The following is a 22,934-nucleotide window of genomic DNA, read 5'->3' on the forward strand; positions in this document are numbered from 1 at the left end:
AGGTTGTTTTCAGGATTAAATGAGATAACATATTCTTGAGGCTTGGTGCTTCACAAAACATGATCCTCTGATTCCCCACCCCCAAGTCTGCACCTGCTACAGTCTTTCCCACCCCACTAAATGCCCCCTCCACTCTCCCCAGCTCAATAGATGCCGTACACTCTGGAGTCATCCTGACTCCTCGCCCCCTCTCACACCACACATCCGATTATCAGCAAATCCTGTCACCTTGACCTTCAAAATATATCCAGAATCCAGTCACACCCCAGCCCCTCTTCCGACACTGCCCATCCTTCCTCATTTGGATTCAATGCAATAACCTCCTGCTCCTGCTCTTGTCTCTTTCAATCCTAGTTCCCACTGGGATCCAGGAGGAGCCTTTTAAAACACAGCATATCACTGCCCTGTTCAAAGCTTTCCGGAAGTTTCCCACCTTGCTCCGAGCAGCTGAGTGGTCACGATGACCCGGGCACCTGCCTCCCTGACCTTATCTCCCACCTCCCCCATCTCCCCTGCTTTCTGCTCCTGCCCCTCTGGCCTCCCTGCAGTTCCTCAAGCCTGCCGCGCCTGCTTTCTTCTCAGGGCTTTTACTCTGGCTGTTCCCTCTTTCCGGAAGGTTCTCCCAGATATCTGTAAGATAGGAGTCTATACAATGTCACATCATCAAAGAGACCTCTGATGTCTCTTATAAAACAGCATCCCCCAGTGTCCACCCTCCATGTCCTCCTCACCCTGCTTCTTCCCCATAACACTCATCTCCACTTGCCTCATATTATATATTCACTTGTTTATTGTCTTTCTCCCCACTGGAATGTAAGCTTCCCAAAAGCAGAGACTGTTTTGTCTGCCACTGTGGCCTCAATGCCTGGAAGAGTGCCTGGCATAGGGTGGGCGTTCAATGAACTTCGTTTAATGTAATGATGCTCAGATTATTATTATCATCATCGAGTTACTATTAATAACGAAAGGCTTCCATTTCACACGGGGATCCAGGTCCCGACTCCACTAAGCGTATGACTCTGAGTAAGTTACATAACCTCTCAGAGCCTCAGTTGCTTATTCTGTAAAATGGATGTAATAATAGTAAGGATGACATGGGACGACTCATGTAAAGTGTTTGTGAGTGTCTGGCAGAAGTGTTCAACAAACACTAAAGATTGTCATTGTTGTTTTCATTATTATTAGATTTAGTGTCATACTAGGCAACCGTATTTGGACCCAGCTCTCCTTGCTTCTAGTAAGATCAATCCCGGCACGGTCTCTTGCTCATTCTCCCCTGCATCCCCTCCTGCTCCTCTCCCCAGTTCAAGCCTCCCTCCTCCATGAAGCCTTCCTGACTGCTTTGGCCTTCACCATTTCTCCTTTCCAGAACTGTTTGGCTCATAGCAATTAGAAAACACTTGGCATCTGGCTAAATGCCTTCCGTGCTCTTCACTATCTTGTCTTCCTAACTGGACCCTTGAGTTCCTCGGGAACATGGTCTGAGTCTTGGGTGGTGTCTGTCCCACCCACGGGGCCTCGTCCAAGCTGGGCACACAGTACACCTTCACAAACGCTTCATGATCGAGGGACTGCACAGCTGGTCTCAAGCCTTACTCACTTGATTCCTTCCAGGAACTCCTGGGAAAATGCCATCCAAATACAGGACTCCAAGATTGTATGATGCATCTGGGTTCCCCATTTCTTCTGCTTTTAACCAGTACGTTGCCGCTTTGGCATAATTTTTCTTGAATTTGTGGTAATACCATCCCAGGCCGTTGACTGCTTGATGCAATCCCTGGATTTCAGAACAACAAGAAAGAAATTACTATTTTTTTTTTTTTTAATGAAACCTAAAGAGAATCAATTGTGAAAGCATTCTACTGGAGTCTGAGCAAAACCTTTCCCATCTCTTTTTTGGGGCAGATGGCATTACAGAAAAGCTAAGTGCTAGAAAACACGAGCCCACCTCGGCCTCTTCCCAGGTGGATTTCCCACGGCTGCTGCTGGGATTTCTGCATTCCAGCTCAACAGTGATGCTGACCCCCAAGTCATCGCTCGGCTCCTATGGGCTCACACAACGCCCTTGCCTACAAAAGGCCTCTTCTTGCCCTTAGTATCAACAGTGCCCTTGAAACTCATGAGCACTCAACTGTGACAGGAGGCCTGAAACCTGCCCTGGCGGGGACGGTTTCTAGGTGACCCACCTGCCCATCTGTTGATTACCCTGCCCTGAACACCAACAAATCCTCTGAGGGAAGCAGCTGCAGCATCCTACTTGCAAAGCAGAGGTGCCTTGGGACTGCTTAGCATCCCAGCTCTGACAGGTGGTGTCTGGTCCAGGCTGAGGCAGAAGGCGAGGGTGGTGGAGAAGGGAGGGGGTTTCAAGCCTGCGTCTAAACTGGTACCAGGGAAGGGCTGGTTCATGCGAATCAAGTCTCGAGCCTCTTTGTTCTTGCTGATTCGTGCTATCAGGTGCCCTCCTCTACTTTCCCCACGTGCTCCCACCTGCTTCCTACGACAGCCTCCAGCCTGGTCGTTGAAGGCTCAGCAGCCCTGCAGGGGTGTGAGGGCTCCTGGCAGAGCCTCCAGCCCAGCCGGGAGACACCTGTGTGCAAACCTGGGCATACAGTGCTCTCCTTCCTCCCTTCCTGCTAGACCCACAAGACTAAGAACCAGTGGAGGAAAAAAGGATTTGAGGGGCAAACAGTGCCCTCGCCTCTGTGAGGCCCATAAGCGCAGAACCAAAGCTCCTTCATCTTCCCTTTCACAAGTGAAAGATGGGTGTCCCTTAAGAACAGCTGCCAAGATCCCAGCCTGCAGCCTTTCCAGTCTGCAACAGCTCCTGAAAGGCTACCCCTCCTAGCCTTTATGTTGGAATCCGGCTGCCATGAAGGCCAGGAGAAAGAAACTAACAATGCCCATAGAATAGAAGCTCCGTGAGGGCGGGAATCTTTGTTTTGTATCCGAAGCACCTATATTAGTGCTTGGCATAGAGTAGGTACTCAATAAATGTTTGATGAATGAATGAAAGTCACCTTTTCAATGCTGATGCTAAATGAAATGGAATCCTAATCCTAACCCCTGAGGATCGAGAGTAGGGCTCAGATTTGCAGGCCCCCAAGAAAGCTAACACTTGGGAAAGTGTTAGTGCCCTGGATCCAGTCATAAAAGCATTCTTCTTGAGCCTCACCCAGGACCAGGTGCAAGGCAGGTTCCTGATAAGTCTTGCAGACTGCATTTCAATGAAGTAATAGACCAGATCATACTAGAAAGTGCCAAGAACCAGCTTTGGAACAAGCCTACAGAATGGATATATCAACGTGGCTTTTGCAGTGAAGCCAGAGGACATAGGCTTATTCAAATGCACTTGTCATCACTTAAAACGTTTGCAAAACTCCTTAAGGAAATGCATTTGGACCAGTTCAGGAGCCCTACAAGAACTCCTATCTTATTTCTTAATACTCATACCATCTTTTGGACATTTACAACTCGATCAACAGATTTGCCTTCATGTGATTTCTGGCTAATTCCAAAAATCAAACTATATGCACCTTTACCACAGTGCGTGATAAAGGGTAGGGGCTTAAAAATTCCTTGCTGAGTAAATGAGTGAGAATCAGCCAATACTTTTAAGGCTGTGACTACTTCAGGCCGTAAAACTGCATTTCCCCAGTGCTTATGTAAGCTCAGCTAAAGAGCCCTTCCAAATAAAGCACATTAGACATCAATTCATCACTAGGATGGCTAAAGAGATGCAAATTTCACACCTGCCAGGAAACCTCATCACTGCCCCATTTTAGGATGCTCTGGAACCAACGCCCTCAGTGACCATCATTAGCTGCTTTTCTATTTCTGCGCTATATTTGTGTTGGGGTCAGGAGGTGGTGTGCATTTCAGTGGGTTCCCTTCTCCTGGGTCACGTGCCCTCTTGACACCACATAGGCGGAGACAAAGCCTCTTGGCTCTCTTACTCCGTGCTCCAACTCCCTCTTCTACAGAAAAAAGACACTCTGAGCTCCCTAAAGAAAGGGAATGAGGAAGAAAAATCATCATGATAACGTCAGGAGTCTTCGTTGACAGGGCAAATATTAGCAGCCTTGGGGATGGAGGCACATTCAAGGGCCCTGCCAAGGTTGTAGAATTACAACGGTTTCTACAAATTTATTTATTTGCAAATCTGTGTGCATGCATATGTGTGAGTGTGCATGCATCGGGCATGTGTTTGCACGCAGGGATAAGTGTACACGCATGTGTGTGTGTGTGTGTGCACGCGCCCCCCTCCCATGCGATATTTAACCTCCTTCTGTAGTACTATACTGAAACTAGCTGGCTGGAAGATAACATTGAAGAGTAAATAGTGACAAAAGCAAAATAATTCCTAAACCCGACAATAAACTTGATAAACAGCCCCGTTATTAAAGCACAGAGAAGCAAATGGGCATTAGACATGACAGGGTTAACCGTCAAAGGAATTAGGCTTTTGGTTTTCCTAATTCAACGGCATTTATACCTGTTCAGTTTCAAGGAGCCCTTGCCGCATGTTATCAGGGCAGCCCGTGATTATAATTTTAGCCTTCAAACAAAACCGGCCTAAATTCCATTGACTGAAAGGTGAATTCAGCTTTTGAATTTTGCCGTCCGCATTGTGGCAGGTTTCTACATGTGTTGTAGCTCAAAAATGACTCATCAGCACAATGCCGGCGACCCCTCCCTCCCCACTGCATCTCTGCCGTCCCGCCGAAGGCTACCCAGTCACGCTTGCCGACTTGTGAGCGTGTGAGCGTGCGTGGTGGAAATGTTTCCTTCTGACAATACACGTAAGTGTTACCTTGGAAGCTGCTTTCTGCATCAGCTCTAAGGCAAGCCGTCTGTTCTTTTTTACTCCTTGACCCTAAACGATGACAAACAGCAAAGATTATGAAGAAAATAAACCCAGAGCACACACAAAAACATCACACAGATACATCAGTGTTCTATATAAAATACTTAAAACCCAAGCCTTCTTAATTAAAAACCTAATCTTAAAGATTTCTATATGCAGAGCCATTACATCATCATCATCATCATCATCATCACCATTTGGCTTATATTTGTGGAGCAGAGGCAACAAACTTCACCCTCCCAGCTTAGCACAATACAAAATTCCCCATTTATCATGGAGAGAATCGCATTCCCATCAACCCACAGGTGCTGTTGGGAGAAGCTGTGAATAAGGTTGTTTGGTCATGCTGGATGTGTTTCTCTGGGGATTATCTAATTTGTGAGCCAGATAAAGGGCTTTATCTGTGTTGGACAGTCAAGAGTTATTAGGCTGTCATTTGCAGCCTTCCCAGGTCCTCATAGGAGTCCCCAGGGCAGAACATTGTGGCTTCAGAACCAGCTCAAGAACCGGCTGTGAATGAGATAGGTCTCCTTGGAATGGGTTGCTTCAGAGAAGCTGACTGAAACTGACGAGGTTCCTCCAGCAAAATCAAGTTTTTCCAGCAGAAGTGGTTTGTGCTCCACAGAGAGAAATGGCTTTGGGGTTCTTGTTACAAGAGAGGAATTCTGTGGGGCCACACTGCGGTGTCTGCAGGACCAGGTGGGGGAAATGGTGGGTCTGAGGAGGGGATTCTGAGATCTCTCTCGACATAGGTCTGACAATGAAGATGGCAGGCAAGAGGAGCCAGATGAAAACCACTGCTGCTTCCAAACTCACTTAGAGTCTGTTACTGACACACCTCCCCGTGGGCCCCATGGAGTCCTCCTGGTCTCAGACACCGTGGTTGACAGGGTCCCATGTGATATGTAAGAGGGCTTTGCAATGAATACAGTTATTAACTCTATTGAAACACGTAGCTCTGTGGTAAATGAAGACAGCACTAGTAAACAATCCTGTGCTAATTAACACGGCGCAAGCACAGTCCTGTCATGTCTAATCACACAGCAACCCCGCAGAGGTGCTGCTGTCATTCCCATCTTAGGATCTTGCCCAGAGTCACACAGTAAGTGAGAAACAGAGGCAGGAGTTGAACCCAGGCAGGTGTGCTCCAGAGTCCAAGCTTACAACCACCATGCTATATTTTCTCCTGTATATTTCAGTTCTATGCCGAGAAAGGATAATGATTCATAACCTCCTTGCAGGATACAGAAAACATGCAGGGTATGTTTGTCTCTATAATTTTTAGATCCCAAGATAAAACTGTGAATCTAATTAAAGGTTAAATTCTGTACACCAAGTTTCTACTAGACTTTAACTTACCTATTTAATAAAACCAATGAGCTGCAGCAAAATGGAAGATGAAAATATTTTTCAGAAGCGCACCATTACTTCATTTAATTAGAGAGGGAGAGGAAAGAGGAAAGGACATGAAGATTATTTGGAATAACTGGATACAGCAATGAGACAACCTCTGTGGACCTTTTGGAGGAGCATCAGAAAGACCAGAATGACAACGTTAGAACCTGGTTGAACTCAAAGTTTATCTTCTCCAACTTCCTCATTTTGAAGGAATAAAACTGCGGCCCAGAGAGGCTGACTTATCCAAAACTTCAGTTAGATCTGCAACTAGAACTCAGATACTGTGATTTCTAGGCCAGAGAGTTTCCAGTATAGTTGTTATTTAATCAGAAGTGGGATAATTTGTTGCACAAAGACTACGCACTACACACAAATCTGACTAGTACTGGAAGTTGAGAGAAATGGAAAGTCACGGTACGTAGTAATTGCTCAATAAATATCTACTGAATGAATTCATGAAGGACAGTTGTTGCAGTAACAGTCAAAGCTCCATCCTCATGTGGATGCCAAATGCAAAACTTGGCTGTCTCAGACAAACCACAGCCACCATCGTGGCGCCATCTTTGATACAACAGGCCAAATACCCACACAAAGCCAAGTGCACATTACTGTTCTTCACATTTGGTAAGTCTATTTGCTGCACGGAGTTTTTTCACATGGAATACACTTAAAGAGACCTTTTGGCCAGAGGTAAAAATCTTCCTTGAGATGCTGAAAAAAGGTTTCCCTCATCCTACCCAGGGATGACTTAGTTAGAATGCAGGAAAACCAAAAAAGCTTTTAGGTTTGGGAAATCAAACCCTGAGGAAACATTATGTCACCTCCAGAGTCATTTATTTATGTATTTGTATCTCCCTCTATATTGCAAGCTCTGGGTGGGCAGAAGTAACATCTGATTCACGCCTTTTTCGTCTCCACACTGGACAGTGGCCAGCCCCAACTCTGGCGGACAGGTGCCTCTCTCCTCGGCGCCTGTCTCTTTTGTGCCTGTCTTCCCCACCAGTGTATGAGGCCCTGGAGGTCAGGGACGTGGCTCAGGCATCCATATGTCCCTCCATCTAGCACAGAGTCTGGCATTTTGCCAGCCCTAAATGGGTATTTACTGAATAAATATGTGAATGCATTGGCATATGGCTAAGATTCTAACCATTTCTATGCTGATTTGACGCCTGGTAGGCTCTAAATTTGGAAACCATAACAACCAATAGGTTTTAAGGCTTTGGAGGGTTAGAAATGTAGCAAAAGTCATGGTTGTTAATCAGTGAGTGGCCACAGCTGTGGTTCTGGAGATGGGCCTCACCAAGTGAACCCATGTCTTTGTTTGAAGACACTCGCTATCTGGGGGCAGCTGCTTTCTTTGGGCATGGACACACAGTCCAAGGGTTTCCTCACCAAAGCCAACAGCTTTTTACTTTTCCAAGATTGGTGAATTGACATCTCTGTGTTTGGGGGTGAAGAGCACAGACTCTGAAGCCAGACTGCCTGGATCCCTGTCCCAGGTCTGAAATGTACCAGTTGTGCAACCTTGGGCAAGTGACAAGACCTCTGTGCCTCTATGACCACATACATAAACAGCAATCATAATGCACCATGGCGCCTACCTCGCCACGTTGTTGTGAGGATTTAATGTGTTAATACATGTACATCAGGTAATAAGGGCTCGATCAATCAGTGTGGACTATTATTATTTTGTATAAGACACAGTATTTTACAGTTCTCAAAGCCCGTTCCTTATGTTATCTCATTCAGTCTGTGGTCATTACCATTGTCCCACGAGATCAGATAACTCCAAGAACACACAGCTGATGGCTGCAGAGGACGGACTTGAACTCTGTCCTCTGTCTCCTGGGCTAATGCTCTTCCTATCTGTCCCACCTATTCTCTTGTTGCCTTAAAACCAAGATCTTTGTTTTGATCAATGAGACTGTTGAGATCCAGCCCAAGCATGCACTTTGTTTAAGCTATAATTCAATGACAACTCTGCCTGGTGGCGAACTTGCAGCACCTTTGGGGGCTGGCGGCCGTGTACCAACCCATAAAATACGGGTGTCTCCTCCAGAACACTACAATTCTTGCAAAAGCAAAGAGAATCTAGGTGTCAAACATAAGACTAATGATTAAAAACGAGACCAAGGGATTGCTTCTGACTCTGCCTTTTCAGCAAACATCCCTTTCCATCAAGACTGACAGAAGTATACACTAAGTTTCCTCAGTTACAGACTCCCTGTTTGCCTGCACGCCTACAGGAAACTGCTCAGGAAGTCTGATAAGAATTGCACAATTTCAGCACACACTGAATGATTCTTACCTTGAATAACACAATGGCATAGTCGTATATTAACGCAGGGTCCTCGGTCTCCAGGGCACCCTTGGCGTACCATTCAATCGCCGCTTCCGGATTCTTGGCCACGCCTTGCTGGCCCCAGAACAGCATCTGGGCCAATCGTTGCTTCAAGACAGTAGCAATTTAGAAAACTGACTTTTCTGTGTAATGCTTCACATGAGACTTTAAAAGGTGGTAGGACAAATCTAGTTTAAAATGTTTTTATATTGAGAACCAAGAATTATGTAGATACGTGTTATCTTCCAACCAAGGGCCAGAGCCCTGAAGGTGGACTGGTGTAAATACAAGTCCTTAACAGAAGTCAGAAATGGTGCAATGCGGGGTGTGCATGTGAATGAATCTACTGCATCCAGGACCATAGCTGGATGAAACTTAGTCAACAATCATAACCGTCTCCACGCTCAAGTGCCCCCTCCTTTGGGAGGTGCTGCCCATCCCCTTGGCCCACTGAACAGTTTGGAGGCCTGTGCCTGTCTGTATCAGTTAGAGCATCCCTCTGCAGCACTCATCTCCTCCTATCCCAGCGTTTGTCCACATGGCTGGCTCCATGGCTCAAGGCTGGGAGGTTCTCTGGGGATAGGAACCTCAAGATATTATTTGTCTGCCCTTGTCCCCTCAACCCTCACCCAGTAAGCTCAACAGAAGCTCATAGAAGCTACTCGACAAAGATTTGCTGAATGAAGGAAGGAAGATGTGTCCACTGCTAAGAAAGCTCACGCAAGCTCTGGAGCACGGAGGAAATGGCTCTGGCCGTGGCATTTCCAGAACTATGCACTGGAATTCCCTCCTGCACTAGAAAGACTGAGGCTAGGGATGGATGAACATGAATGGAGCCAGAGGCAATGCTAGTTAACACTCTGGTCCCATGTGGGCCCCTGATTGTCCTTCCCTCTTTCTGCTTCTCCTTTCATCTCCTTCTCTTCTCTTTTCCCCCTAGATACTTATAACTTTCAGCGAAGCATCTCCTGAAATGCCAGGAAGACCTCTATGGAGGGGTGGAGGCCCATTACTAGAGAGTCTCTGAAATGTTTGCTTGTCAACGTGTTTATTCTTTTCTGTTTACTTTCCCTTTCCCATTTCTGGTCTTCTGCCTGCTTAGCAGACCCAGAGGCTCTTCTTGACACTGTGCTCACCAGGAGCATGAAGCAAAAGCTAAATCCATCCTTTGGAAAGGAGGCTTCCTCCCTCCCGCTGCCATCAGCCTTAGCCGCCTCCCACGAAAGGCTTTTCTTCATAGTGAAATCAAGGCAAGAAGTCAGATAGGGGAAATCCTCCCCTCTGACCTTTCTTGTACCTCTTAAAAGTCCATCCAAAGAATAAGACATGTTCGAGACATGATCAAGCCTTTTGGTCTAACACACCACATAACGATTTTCTATTGTTCTCCTAGCTAAATTCATAGCCTTCTTCTTGATGCCTATCTAATCTGTCCTGTACCCCAAGAGGCTTCTTTTTATTTCTGATGCACTAAAATGTTTGATGGTAGTCTTTAGGACTGATCATAAATATTGTGCCCCTCTCTCTTTCTGGATGTGGAGTAGGACTACACTACCAGCGCACCTGAAGTCAAGAGTGACCAAGTGACTTGCTTTGGCCAATGCAATGTGAGAAGTGACTTGTGCCACTCTTGAGCAGAAGCGTTAAGAGCCAGCCTGTGACGTGCCATGGCCATCACCCTGCTGCCATGGTTTTGGAAGCATGTGTCATGATGAAGCTTCTGTTAGCTTAGGTTCCTAACGGACTACGAGAGCACACCCTATGCCAACCCCCACCAGATGGGTAGTGTGAGCAAGAAATAAATCAGAGTTGTTTTAAGCCACTGAGGTTTGGGATATTTTGTTACCATGGCATAACCTGGTCTATTATAACTGATAGAATTTCCAAGGCAGGGGACCACATTTTTACCTGAGCTGCTGCATTGCCTCGGGTAGCTTCATGCTTCAACCACATAAAGACATCGCCATCTTCTTTGGTTTGTACCTTGAGTATTTCATCATCTTTCAGCCTAATTGTTTCAACATAGGCCTAAAAAGGAAGAGAGGAAGAAAGGAGGGAGGGAGGGAAGGAGGGAAGGGAGAGAGAAAGGAAATTCCAAATGATAAGGGGATGCAGAAGACATGACATACATTATTCACAAACCAGCAATTGCTCAAGGAAAAATCATATGAATAATTGAAATATGAGGTGTGTCCACAATGCCATAAGATCAAATTCTTTTTAAATGAATGTATCACATCTCATGTATCTAACTGAGCATTTTTGTTCCTAACAAAGCATTTGCCTAGGGAGGACACAATTTATTCCATTTCCACTTCTATTTCTCAAGCTTATTCAGAAGTCCACTTCTGTGCCAATGATTTCAGAACCAGATTACACACAGCATCAAAAAAGGTAAATTAATATTTTCTAAGTATAACCTTATTATTTTTTTATCCCAAAGTGTTATTATCCTGCATGACTGACCCTTTTTATTTAGCAGGCTCGGCTTCAAATATCTTTTGGCTATTTCCAAAAGTTAAATCTACCCTGAAAAGAAGAGGGCATGTTCACCCTGAGAATGTGAGCAAGAATGTGCTAGAGGCTCTAAAGATGAGCCCAAAGGGAAAGTTCACAAAATGTTTTGAATTTGCACATGGCCTCCCAGGTATCTGACGCCTTTGAAGAGAAAAAGACTCATTTTGATGTATAAATTTTGGCTGTTTATCAAAAAACTGGTCCTGTTGTTTCACGGTCTCCCCTGACACATAATGAATTCTATTTAATCAGTGCTGTGAGGGGTACTGGAAAGGGCTTCCCATGCCCGGTGCATGCCACAGGCAGATGGTGAAAAAATTGGATTTGGATGAGTTTAGGAAAGAAGGCTCAAAAAACAAGGAGCTTGATTTCCCTTGTGACCTTCTTTGTTGGTTAGTTAAGAAAGTACTTAGATTCACAAACGCTAGTCTGCAGCCCCTTTCCCGAGAAGGTCTCTCAGCTGCCTCCTCCCGTCACCAAGTGGAGCCAGGGGTCCCTTTCAGGGGCACCGGGCGGCTGAGATATGGGGACCATGCTAGGACTCAGAACCCAGCAGGTGTCAATTCCTGCTGGATGTCTAACCTCGGGAGGCACCAAGAGAATAGCAACAATTAGAATGATGGTGCCCACTACTTTTTATTGAAACCAACACACGCCGGGTATTTAACCAATTTTTTAAATTTAATCCTGAGAGGGCTGCGCCCCAAATAGCCCTGTTCTCAATGTATGGGCAAAGAAATCGAGGCTCAGAAGGAAAAACCATGAACTCAAGGTCACATCAAGAGTGGCTGGCTTGACTCCAAAGACGGCTCTGACCCCCCTCCCTCACGATGTCGCCCTCTGGAGAGAAGACCCTGGAATCCTATCTCATTGACTCTTTGCCAAGTGTACAGCCAATGAGCGGGCTCTTCAGCTCAAACTCCAGGGGCTACTCAATTGTCTGTTGGTGAGCCTGGAATTGGGCTGAAGCTTGAGCTGCTCAAATAATGGAATTCTCAGCTAGAAGTTTTTTGTCCACCTGGAGAGTTGGAGTGTTTTATTTTTGGTTGTTTTTCTTCCTCTCCTTTTGTTTCCTCCTCCTTCATCTTGTCATGGAAGTTGAATGAAAGACATAACATACGAAGACACAATTCCTACCCTGCAGGGATTTATATTCTTAGGTGTTTCTGCTACTCTGGCAGTGAAAATATATCATAATAACCAGCAGGGACTGCATGCCACACACTGTTCTAAGTGCTTTGCCCAGATGGACACACTGAATCTTTGCAATCTTATAAGACAGTCACTATCCATATTCCCATTTCACCAACTAATTATCCAAGATCATATATTTAGTTCTTCAGACTTAGGAGTCAAACCCAGGCCAGCTGGATGTGAGGCCCACAGTCCTCACTCGGCCTCACCACCCTGTGAAGGACTCATGCATCTCAGAGGAAGCAAATGGTGGGCTGTGTCATTGTCTCCCTCCTACATGATGAACTCTACCCACAGTGCCATGAGGGGGGTCTTGGCAAAGGCCACATTTCCCGGGGACCTGGGCAACCATGCATAACTCTGAAGAAGGAACACTTTGTCTTTTGTATCCCTGTCCTCTGACCTAGCCCCTTCTGTATCCTCTGGGTGGTGCCATGAGCCTTACAGCAGGGTGTGGCCATTAAGAGCACAGCCTTTCACATCAGGCCCAGGGGACTTGATTCTAACTCGCCACTAACTACCTGCGGCCTTGGGCCACTAACTTTATTTATCTGAGATTCAGTTTCTGCCTCCACGAAATGGAGCTTAGCGTGGTACCTGCTCTATCAAGAGCCCTCAACCTATTAGCCATTATTTTTTATAACGTGAAGAGCTAGAAAGACCTAGGTTGAAATCTAGGCTCCACACTCATTTGCTGTGTGATTTTGGGCAAGTTCTTTGGCTTCTCTGAGTCTCAGCTGCTTCATTTGTAAAATGGGAACAATACTTGTACTGACTTCATAGGGTTGCATTTATGTTTTCATAATCATGTGACTGTTTATGAAAGAGCTTAGAAGAGTATCTGGCACATGGTAAGCTCTCACTGATGGTAACTCATCAGACTTTAGGTCCTTAGTTCATTCTAACATGTAAAAGGCTGATAGCAGTTTAGAAGGTTAGCCCTCCTATTGGTATTTGCAGTGTTGTACAGCCCAGAGCCTTACAAGGTCGTGGGGATAAAGATCTAAGAGAATTTTATGCTTTAGAAGATGGAAGGGATAGAATTTGAGGAGGGAGTGTTGGGGCCAGAAACACTGGAGAGGGCTCATACTGTGTGCTGGGCTCCACTCAGCACACATCACAGGGGTAACTTAGTCATGTTGTAACAACCATGTGAGGTGCAGATCATCATGGCACCCATTTTACACTGTACAGAGACAGAGAGGCAAGTGGAATTATCCAAGATTTCACACCCAGTGAACAGCAGACCTGGGACATGAACCCAGGCAAATGCGGCCCTGGAGCCACACCACAATTGCCTGCCACACCCAGGCAGGTGGTTGCCTCTCCATTGTTCTGGGGTCACCACAGAGGCAACTGCACCATGTCAAAGCCACATGCCTGGGGCCTTCTGTGAAAGCTGACCACCTACAAAGACTTCTGATAAAGAAACAACCCCTGAAAAGGCTGTTCATTTCTTCAAACACTTTGTGACCAGGGAGTGATGCTTCAGATGGGAAAGTCACCAATCCGGAGGAAGCCGTGGCATGGAGAAGCAACAGTGGGGGCAAGGGCAGGGCCAGAGCTGGGTAGATGCTGCAGGAACCCAGAGCCCCAGACTGACCAGTTCTGGGACCTTCTGTGGCTTCTAGGGGGTTCTTTCTGTTGTTGTAGTGTAAAATCAATGTCTCTAGAATGAATAGTTCATATCCTATACCGCAGAGTTAAAACCTGCTGATGAGGCCAGAGGAGGTCCAACATCTGGAGACTGTGCAGTCCTCAGAGTCCCCTGGACCCAGTGTCCACGAGGGCTCCACACTGTCCCAGAGACACTGACACTTCAACGCTTCACCTCTCTCTCTGCTTAGCCTACAGGATACAAGGGCAGTGTTCATATCATATCAGCTGTCTGCCATTGACCACAGGGAAGGCAGGGCAGAGGGGAGAGTGGGGAGGGGGTGGGGGGGGGAAGTGGTGGAGGCAGAGAAAGGAAGAGAGGCAGTGAGAGAAGGAGAGAGAAAGGAAGAGAGGGAGGGAGAGAGAGGGGGAAGAGGGAAAAGGGAAGAGAGAGAGAGAGAGGAAGACAGACAGGGCAGGAAGGTAAAAAACACTTCTAACTTAGCAGCTGGGAGCAAAGGCTCGCAGCCCCACATCTTCCAGAGCATCTGCCTTCTTGGGAGTCGTGAAATATAACGGTTCAGCCAGCACTCCCGGGATCTCAGGAGCAAGGCAATTTCAGAGGCTCCACTTAAACAGCCTACCTCCACTAACGTCCTTCAGGGCCTGTGGGAACCGCCATCAGAATCTGCCTCTTAGGGTGTTTAAAATCAGCTATAATGTTTGGCTCCCGATAGGGGGTGTGTGTTTTCTTTGTTGAAATTTAACATTTTAGGGATTTTAAAGTAAGAACGGGGAAACATAGCTGTAACACTGGAGAGAAAGGGAAGCAAGTACCCAAGATTCCCCAGATGGGAGATGTCACATACAAGGCTGAATGCAAGAGAGACAGAGTTTAAGGCCAAGTGGTCTGGGTGCTGGCCGTCAACAGTGAACACTGTCACATCCAAAAGCACCAGAGTCAACAAGACATTGTGATCCCTTTATGTTTACCACTGGATGCTCTGCACTCCTGCCCTATCTATCATCCCACTGGTAAACACTGAGTGCCAACTATGTGTCAAGCACAGTGCTGGGCACTGGGGTCACTGACATGAACAGATGAGGTGCCTGTCTCAGGGAGCTCACAGTCTCCTGGGGGAGCTGGATCTATGACCCTGTACACAACACCCATCCTAAGAGAAACAGCGGGATGTGCCTGGGTGCCACGGCCCCACAGCAAAGGGTGGACCTGGAGGAGGAGATGATGTCTGAGCCCAGTGTTCAAGGAGAAGAGGAGTCAGCAGGCAGGACAAGAGGAGTGGGCATGGAGAAAGCAAACTAAGCAGAGGAGACCAAGCAGGGCCAGGAGGTATGAACAGCATGGTGTGGCCAAAAGCTTGGTGTCGCCAGAGTGGGCAGGCCGAGCAGGGAATGCTTTGAGTGGAGGTTGGGGAAGCAGAGAGAAACCAGATCAAGGAACACCTCCTATGTCAAGTGCTGAGCTGGACTTAGCGCTTCTGGGTCAGTACTTTTCAACACTGGCTGCACATTACAATCATCTGAGGAGCTCCTAAAATACACACATGCACAGAGACACATATATGCATATTATATGCCTGGGCCCAACCCTCTGTCACGTCAATAAAACTATGGTGTTAAGCCTGTGCACAGATATTCTCGAAGTCCCCGGGTGATTCTGATGTGCAGCCAGGTTGAGAACCTTGACTGCTGCCAGCCACTTAGGTCTCAGTGAGAAGAGAATGAGAAGGGACAAGACTAGTGACAGGAAGTCCAGTTAGGAACTATATTAATCAGCTCAGGCTGCCATAACAACATACCACAGACTGGGGGGCTTAAAGCACAGATATATATTTTCTCACAGTTCTGGAGGCTAGAAGTCCAAGATCAAGGGGTCAGCAGCTTTTGTTTCTTCTGAGGCCTCCGTCTATAGCATGCAGATGGCCACCTTCTTGCTGTGTCCTCATATGGTCGTCCCTCTGTCTGTTTTGTCAGTGTCCTAATCTCCTCCTCTTGTAAGGACACCAGTCATATTGGATTAGGGCCACCTAATGACTCCATTTTAACTGAATTACCTCTTTAAAGGCCCTATCTCCAAATACATTCACATTCTGAGGTCCCGGGGGTTAGGGCTTCAACAGATGAATTTGGGGGACACAATTCAGTCATTACCAGGAGGCTGTCACAGCGGCTCAGGGGAGAGATGATGAGGGACAAATGTAGGCTATGGCAGCAGGGATGCAGGTGGGAGCAGAGAGAAATTGGCATGTAACGCTGTTGGGGACTGTAACTGATAGGATTATGGCGGGATCAGAGATGACTCCTCAGTTGCTAGCATGGACAACGGCACCATCGGTTGAGGTGTCTGTGGGGAATGGAGAAGAGCCGATGAGATGGTGTGTATCCTTTGCCATATGTTACAATTGCAGAAGGGGGTTTGTAAGAAAAATCTCAGCCGAGAGGAAGGTTTTAGTGTCATCAGTATGTTGCGGTCAGTTGAAACCAGGGATGTAGATGGGACCCCCGCCCCTCTAGAAGGTGTAGAGAGAGGAGGGTGGGGACCAAACCTTGCAGAAAAGCAAATTCTGAAGAGTGGAGAGAATGGGAGGAACTCATTTGCAACTAAGCCACAAAAACAAACAAACAAAAAAACTAGCCTCTTCTTTCTCTTTAACCTAAAGCAAAGCCCTGCTAAATCACAAAGAAGTGATGTGAAGCGAGATTACTAATAAAGAAGATGCATTGATTCAAACCGCGAGTTACATAAAAAAGAAAATGAAATGAGAATCAAGAAAAGAGTTTCTGACGGATCCTTGGTTTGTTAATTAGAGGTCTGGCTTTCCATATCTCATTTGTTACATGCTGCTGCTGAATTAATAGATTTCTCAACAAAAGGACATTTAAATCAACGTATGACACCTGCTTAAATTCTCAAGACACCATTAATTACACATTCTTAAGAAAATGAGCTATGATACAACTCTTCTAACTGTATAATTCGTATCTGTGATTCTTAATCATACGACTTTTCAGCTGCAAGATGGATCTTTCCTATTCATCTCCTCTAGTTCAGACCAATTAAACATTTTCTTTCATAATCATAACATTTCATGTGCCAAATCTTCAAAAGAAAAGGAGCTTGTTAGTAACATACCATTTCCCATTGCTAATTTATGCTGAATTAGAATTCTTAAAAATATAATATATACATATAGGACATTATTAACACATTCAGGCTTAGTAGAACAATGGCAATACTATTTTGTGGTTTGATTTTGTATGAATGTTTTTTCAGACTGATTCCTTTTTTTAAAAAACTTTATCAATTAAATAAAGTAATTCCTATCAAATTGAGGTCAAATTTTGCACATAGCTTAAATACACTGAGGGAATACAAATGATAATGATAAGAATGTGTTTCTTCAGAAGAAATCATTTTCTAAAGGAGTTAGGATGTCTATATAGACAGGTTTTTGGTGTGTTACAGCTTGCTCGTGTTTAATGTTCACTGACAGGATACATCTTTGAGTCATTTATTTCATAACCGTACAGTGGCCACTGTAGGTTTCTTTTCCAGAAACCATCAATTCCCAATCATCAAAGCACACGTTTTCTGCACTGTGGGCTTCTGAGAGCAACCCAGAAGCAGTGCTGGGGAACAGTGAGTGGTCTGGTTCCCAATTAGCCACTCAGCCTCAGATTCCACAATCCTGACCTAGCCAGGCCTGTCCCCAAGGCTCCCCAAGCATGAGCAGGGAAAATCAAGAGTTTATGGCCTAGACAAAGGCCAAATCCAGCCAGGCCATTTACATACTGTCTGTGCCTGCACAAACCCAGGCATCCTACTCATTTATATATTGTCTCTGGCAGAAATGAGTAGTTGCAACAGAAACTATGAGTAAAGCCTAAAATATTTACTATCCGGCTCTTGACAGAAAAAAAATTGCCAACTCCTGGCGTAGACTACTGGCACTTGTCAAATCGACCACCTCAAGTGCTATGACCATCAAAACATCTTAGATCCTTTCTGGAGAAAGAGGATGTACAAAAATACACTCCAAGAAGCCAACCTACGGCATGGTCTACTCCCCCTGCATGCAGATCTGCATCATATACCATCACCGTGACTTATACCCTTTTATTCGCGGTCTTCCAAACAAGTCTGGAAACAAACCATCAACTGGTCCAATGTAACACGTTATGTTTTTTTGGCAGATGTGAGCTACTGATTCCTTTGTCCAATGAGTCAATAAGATTTGGGAGCGTGCAAAAGTGTGGGCTGGAGTTAGTGCCCCTCATTCCAGTCCTCAATCCGGGATAGGGCAGAGTCTTCAAACATTACCTGCTGTTGGTTACCTGGGAGCACTGGGCTAGCAAGGCTCACATGATGGTGTCCAGCAGCAGGAACATAGCTAGGGACAGAGCTTGCTTCTGTATATCATAGACCCTGCTTGCTCATTATTGATAGGAGCCCTTGACTTACTGCCCCCACTCAATTTGATTCAATCCCCTCTAATATCTCCGGACTCCACATCTTCACATGGTCTTGAAACAGAGACAAGATGCCTATGTTTCTGGTACACATTTTTGCAAAATCACAATCTGTCCAGAGCCAAGTCTACCCTTCCCCTACCAGTCCTCCTACCCATGAAAAGCTTTTCATGCACAGATGTAGGATTGTTCCTGCACTCAGCTTGAGAACACAGTTGGGAAATGTGAATTGGAGAGTGTGAGAAAGCTTTTCTCTCCATTCGATTATGCTCATCCTCCGAAGGCCAGCAAATAAACCAGCCACAGGTGCAGACACTTTATAAAACTGTTCAGGAAGCCCTGGTAAACAGGGCCATAACCATTTCCACCCGTTTCTCTCTCGTACCTGATCTCCTTGCAGTGTGTGCTGGTCAAGGGGTGTCTTGGTGGCAATGTTGCTGTAGTAGGCGTAGGACAGCTCCCAGTCCAGGGGGTAGTTATCAATACCCTGGTAGTGTTTGTACCCAAGATTCATTGAAGACAGCCTCTCACTGCCCTGGCCTCCAACCAAACTATACAACATGCCCTGTTAGAAAGAAATGGACAGAGTGTTCACAAGATTGTAGAAAAGGGTCGTAAAATCCTAACATCGAAAGGTCACCTGGCCCCGTCCCTATATATGAGCCTAGACATTTCAGAATTATGCCTTTAAAAAATTGTTAGAAAAGAAGCCACAATAGCTTTCTAATGGTTTGCAAATTCCCAGCTGTCTTTCTTAATGTCTAATAGCTTAAAATTCCTTGACTTTTGCCCTTTTCTCAGTGAAAACAGGGGTCTTTTCCTGACTTCTGTCATAGCCTCTCTTTGTGTATCTGCCAACTGCTGTAAGGCTCCCTGGGCTGCTTCAGCTACATCATCCATGGCCAGATGATCTGAATAGTGGGCTACGGCCCAACCTCACGCTCTCAGAATGGTAGTTGGGGAAGGGTCTTTAGAGATTGACTGGTCCAACAACCTCATTTCAAAGTTGATGAAATAGAGACTCAGAGAGTTGAAGTCACGTGTCCTTGGCCAATCAGCCACTTTGTGGCAGAGACAGGGCTAGAATCTTCTACACTATGCCACCTTTGTGAAGATTGCCTCAGGGACTCAGGAAAGCAGGCCCTCAATCATGAGCTTCGATTAGCCAGAGACATGCACAAAGATGTCACTTAAAAGGACCATGGAACCACCTGGGCAGGTCCAAACAGTTAGTCCTTCAAACCCAGGATGAACAATCATGTGTGCAAATTTGAAAATGAAAAGTGATCAGGGACCATTTAGTGGTACTTATAAAAATGTGATTCCAAATGTTAGGCAAGTTGCATAATAAATTTGGATTCAAAACCACACACGAAACCGTCTGGTATGGCTTTCAGTTTGATGGTAGAAGGTTGGATGTGACAATACTTTGCTTAGAGGTCCAAATGACTTCACTTCACTAAAAATTCATATGGGATGACACTCTCACAGCCAGAGTAGTCACAAGAGTTGAGCAAGAAGCACTTGTTCTTGAAGGACTGGGATTCTGGTAAACTCTGCCCAAACTTCCTTAGACAGTATACCAATCCTGTCCCCAAGCCTGTGTCCAGAAAGGGATGAAGTGCCTTTTCTCACTCACTGAAAGTGGGAGATCCCATATTTAACACATCCCTAGGATGTTTTCCTTGAATGTAAAGATTTTAAAGGATTCCAGGGGGCATGAATATGTCCAGTTCCCCCTGGGGCTGAGCACATCACTCTGCAAATATACCGTAGGTGACTGATGTGCTTGGAAGCCCTGAAATACTCTACCTGCGGCTGATCCCGAGGTACATTTAATCCAGTTTCATAAAAGACTGCAAGGTAGTAGGATGCTTTATGGTATCCACAGCAGCTGGAATCCATCAAGAAGGGGATGACAGAGCTAATTTGGTGAAGACCGTCAACACTGGAGAGTCTCTTTACAGCCTTTTCAAATATCCTCCCACCGATTTCTAATACAGATTCATTCTGGTTCCTTGGCACTGTAAACAACACAATTCACAGCACACACAATTAATTACCATGGGATCGACGTGGCTTTAGAAAGAAGAGGGAAAAGCCAATTAAACCACCTGAGTTATTAATATGGTTGGTCCTGCAGTGCCTTGAAATATACCTCCTTCCGGGGAGGTAAATTAAACCCTTTGGGGATGCCATGGTGTCATTCTGTAAATAGCTTTTTCTTTGGCACTAAATGACAGCCTAGTATTCTGAGGGAAAATGAGGTGCCTTACAGAGCTGGGACAGCATGAGAGAGAGTAATTTACTCCATGTAACTCACCACCAAATCAGGACCACTGAAACTTCCAGGGAGACTTTTCCCCTCTAAGACTCTCTAAAGAAGAATGCGTTTCATCTCAAAAATAGTTCCTAGCTGCTGCTCTAAAAAGTTGAGAAAAAGAACCTAATTTTTTTTTTTTTTTTGTGAGGAAGATCAGCCCTGAGCTAACATCCGATGCCAATCCCCCTGTTTTTGCTGAGGAAGATTGGCCCTGGGCTAAAATCTGTGCCCATCTTCTACTTTACATGGGACGCCGCCACAGCATGGCTTGACAAGCGGTGCATCTGTGCACGCCCGGGATCCGAACCTGCGATCCCCAGGGTGCCTAAGTGGAGCACGCGCACTTGATCGCTACACCACTGCGCCAGCCCCAAACAACCTAATTTTGAGATGCTTTCTTATTATCTCTTGCCTCCAGTTTTTCTCGTGGGTCTCTAAATACAATAAAAAGAATGAGTCAACTTTTATTGAGGGCTTACAAAATGCCAAATACTGGGTTAGGTGTCTTACGCAAATCATGTCATGTAATCTGAACAATTTTATGAGATGAGTACTATTATTAGCATCCTCATTTTTCAAATGAGGAGATTGAAGCGCAGAGAAGTCAACTAACCTGTCTAAAGTTACAAAAGCTGGCAAGTGGCTGAGCCAAGCTTTGAATCCAGCTTTGCTGGTCATGAAAGCCAGAGTTCCTACTCACTCTGCTACACCCACCTCCTGATTAATAGGCAACCAGCTGTCTTAAGAAGTACTTTAGCACCATGGGTAGAGACCTCTTTATGCAACTGCTTTAAGCTATACAATACTTTCTTTGACCTAATTCATAAATCTGATAAACATTTAAGCCCAAACTAGCAAACTATATGGCCCTATAATGTAAGTGTTACTATCTTCTAAAGCCTGTCTACATTATTTATCTCTCTTGTTTATTAATTCAGGCAATGAATGTTTACTTCCTATTCTGTGCATCTATTAGATGTTATGTTACAAAAGACCATATAGGATTGCACAGATATTATTTACATTTAAAGAGATATGGTCATCTTATTGAAGACTAAAACATTATTTGCCTAAAAATTATGTCCAACATTTTTCTTTTATTTTCTTCATTCCATTCAAAGTTAAAATGTCACTAACAACTTTCAGGAGGCAATAAGACTCACTCCATCAGTACTCTATTAAGGAATGAACAGAGATGAGTTCCCACTGTGGGAAAACTCAAATGGGAAGGTTTGGGATTGGATTTATTTAAAGGCAATCCTCTTGCAGAGCCCACGCTAAAAATAGGGACCAGTGGGATCCACGAATGGAACTGTGAAATTTGAGGCATTGGTTATGAGCTGGTGCCAGTCCCTTCAGGTACACAGGCGAGCTGGCTGCCCCTGAGAGGGGGACACATACCTTCACTTGCCGAGCTGAGGGAAAGAAGCCCACCCACCACCTCCACTCAGTGCTAAGGCAGTCTCATCTCCTGGCTCCTGGAACCCCTCACCCCAGCACTCTCTGAGTTTCTGGGAGGCAGCCACTAGGCCTGCTTTTACTCTCTGGATCTCAAGTGGTAAGTGCTGAAAATTCACCTTACTGAACAAATGAAATTTGCTCTTCTTCCTGTATTTTTTTAATCCCTAAAGAAATAGCTGCTTCTTATAAAAAAAGAAATCAAATGATGCAGCTTTGTATAAAATAAAAACAGAAATCTCCTCTCTCCCAATCCTTCTTAAACAGTGAAGGTAAACACTGTTAAAAGCTTGGTGTGTAGACTTCCACACTTTCCCTTTGCACAGAGAATAATTCATATATACATCTATCCACATACATACATACACGTTCCTTTCCAAAAAGTTCCTATAAATTCTGACCTTCAACTTTCTCTTTTAAATTAAGCACATAACATGCGTATCTGTCCATGGCTTTCAGAAGCTCATTCTTTCTAAAGCTTCAATAGTATTGCATTTTAAAGCAGTGCCATTTTTCCAACCAGTTCTCTATTTTTAGGCTCTTGGGTTGCTTCCAGTGGTTTCGCTATAACCAACAACACGGCAATGAACATCCTTGAACATCTCCCTCTGCTCATCTGTTGGGATGTATTGAATAATAACACCCTTTTCCACCAGGAGCCTGGGGATCTCATTTTGGGTTTTCCCTTTGTATAGTTGAGAGGAGAATTCTGTCCTGCTCAACCATTAGACAGGATAAGAATCTTCTCCACT

At 45.3% G+C, this 22,934-nt stretch overlaps 1 protein-coding gene across 2 annotated transcripts in view; it reads right to left on the reverse strand.

Moving 5' to 3' along the window:
• The window catches only part of SEL1L3 (SEL1L family member 3), a 97,600-nt gene that overhangs the window by 26,500 nt on the left and 48,166 nt on the right, over window positions 1-22,934 (reverse strand). For both annotated transcript variants that reach the window (XM_014786621.2, XM_014786614.2), the window contains exons 10-15: window positions 20,214-20,425; window positions 18,787-18,966; window positions 10,512-10,631; window positions 8,571-8,711; window positions 4,811-4,873; window positions 1,601-1,777 (exon numbers count right to left, since the gene is read on the reverse strand). In XM_014786621.2, the coding sequence (XP_014642107.2) occupies window positions 1,601-1,777; window positions 4,811-4,873; window positions 8,571-8,711; window positions 10,512-10,631; window positions 18,787-18,966; window positions 20,214-20,425 (893 nt within the window). The remainder of the gene's footprint in view (window positions 1-1,600; window positions 1,778-4,810; window positions 4,874-8,570; window positions 8,712-10,511; window positions 10,632-18,786; window positions 18,967-20,213; window positions 20,426-22,934) is intronic.

The sequence above is a fragment of the Ceratotherium simum genome, chromosome 8 (assembly GCF_057802395.1).
Source record: "Ceratotherium simum simum isolate JZ-2026a chromosome 8, ASM5780239v1, whole genome shotgun sequence".
Lineage (NCBI taxonomy): Eukaryota > Metazoa > Chordata > Mammalia > Perissodactyla > Rhinocerotidae > Ceratotherium > Ceratotherium simum.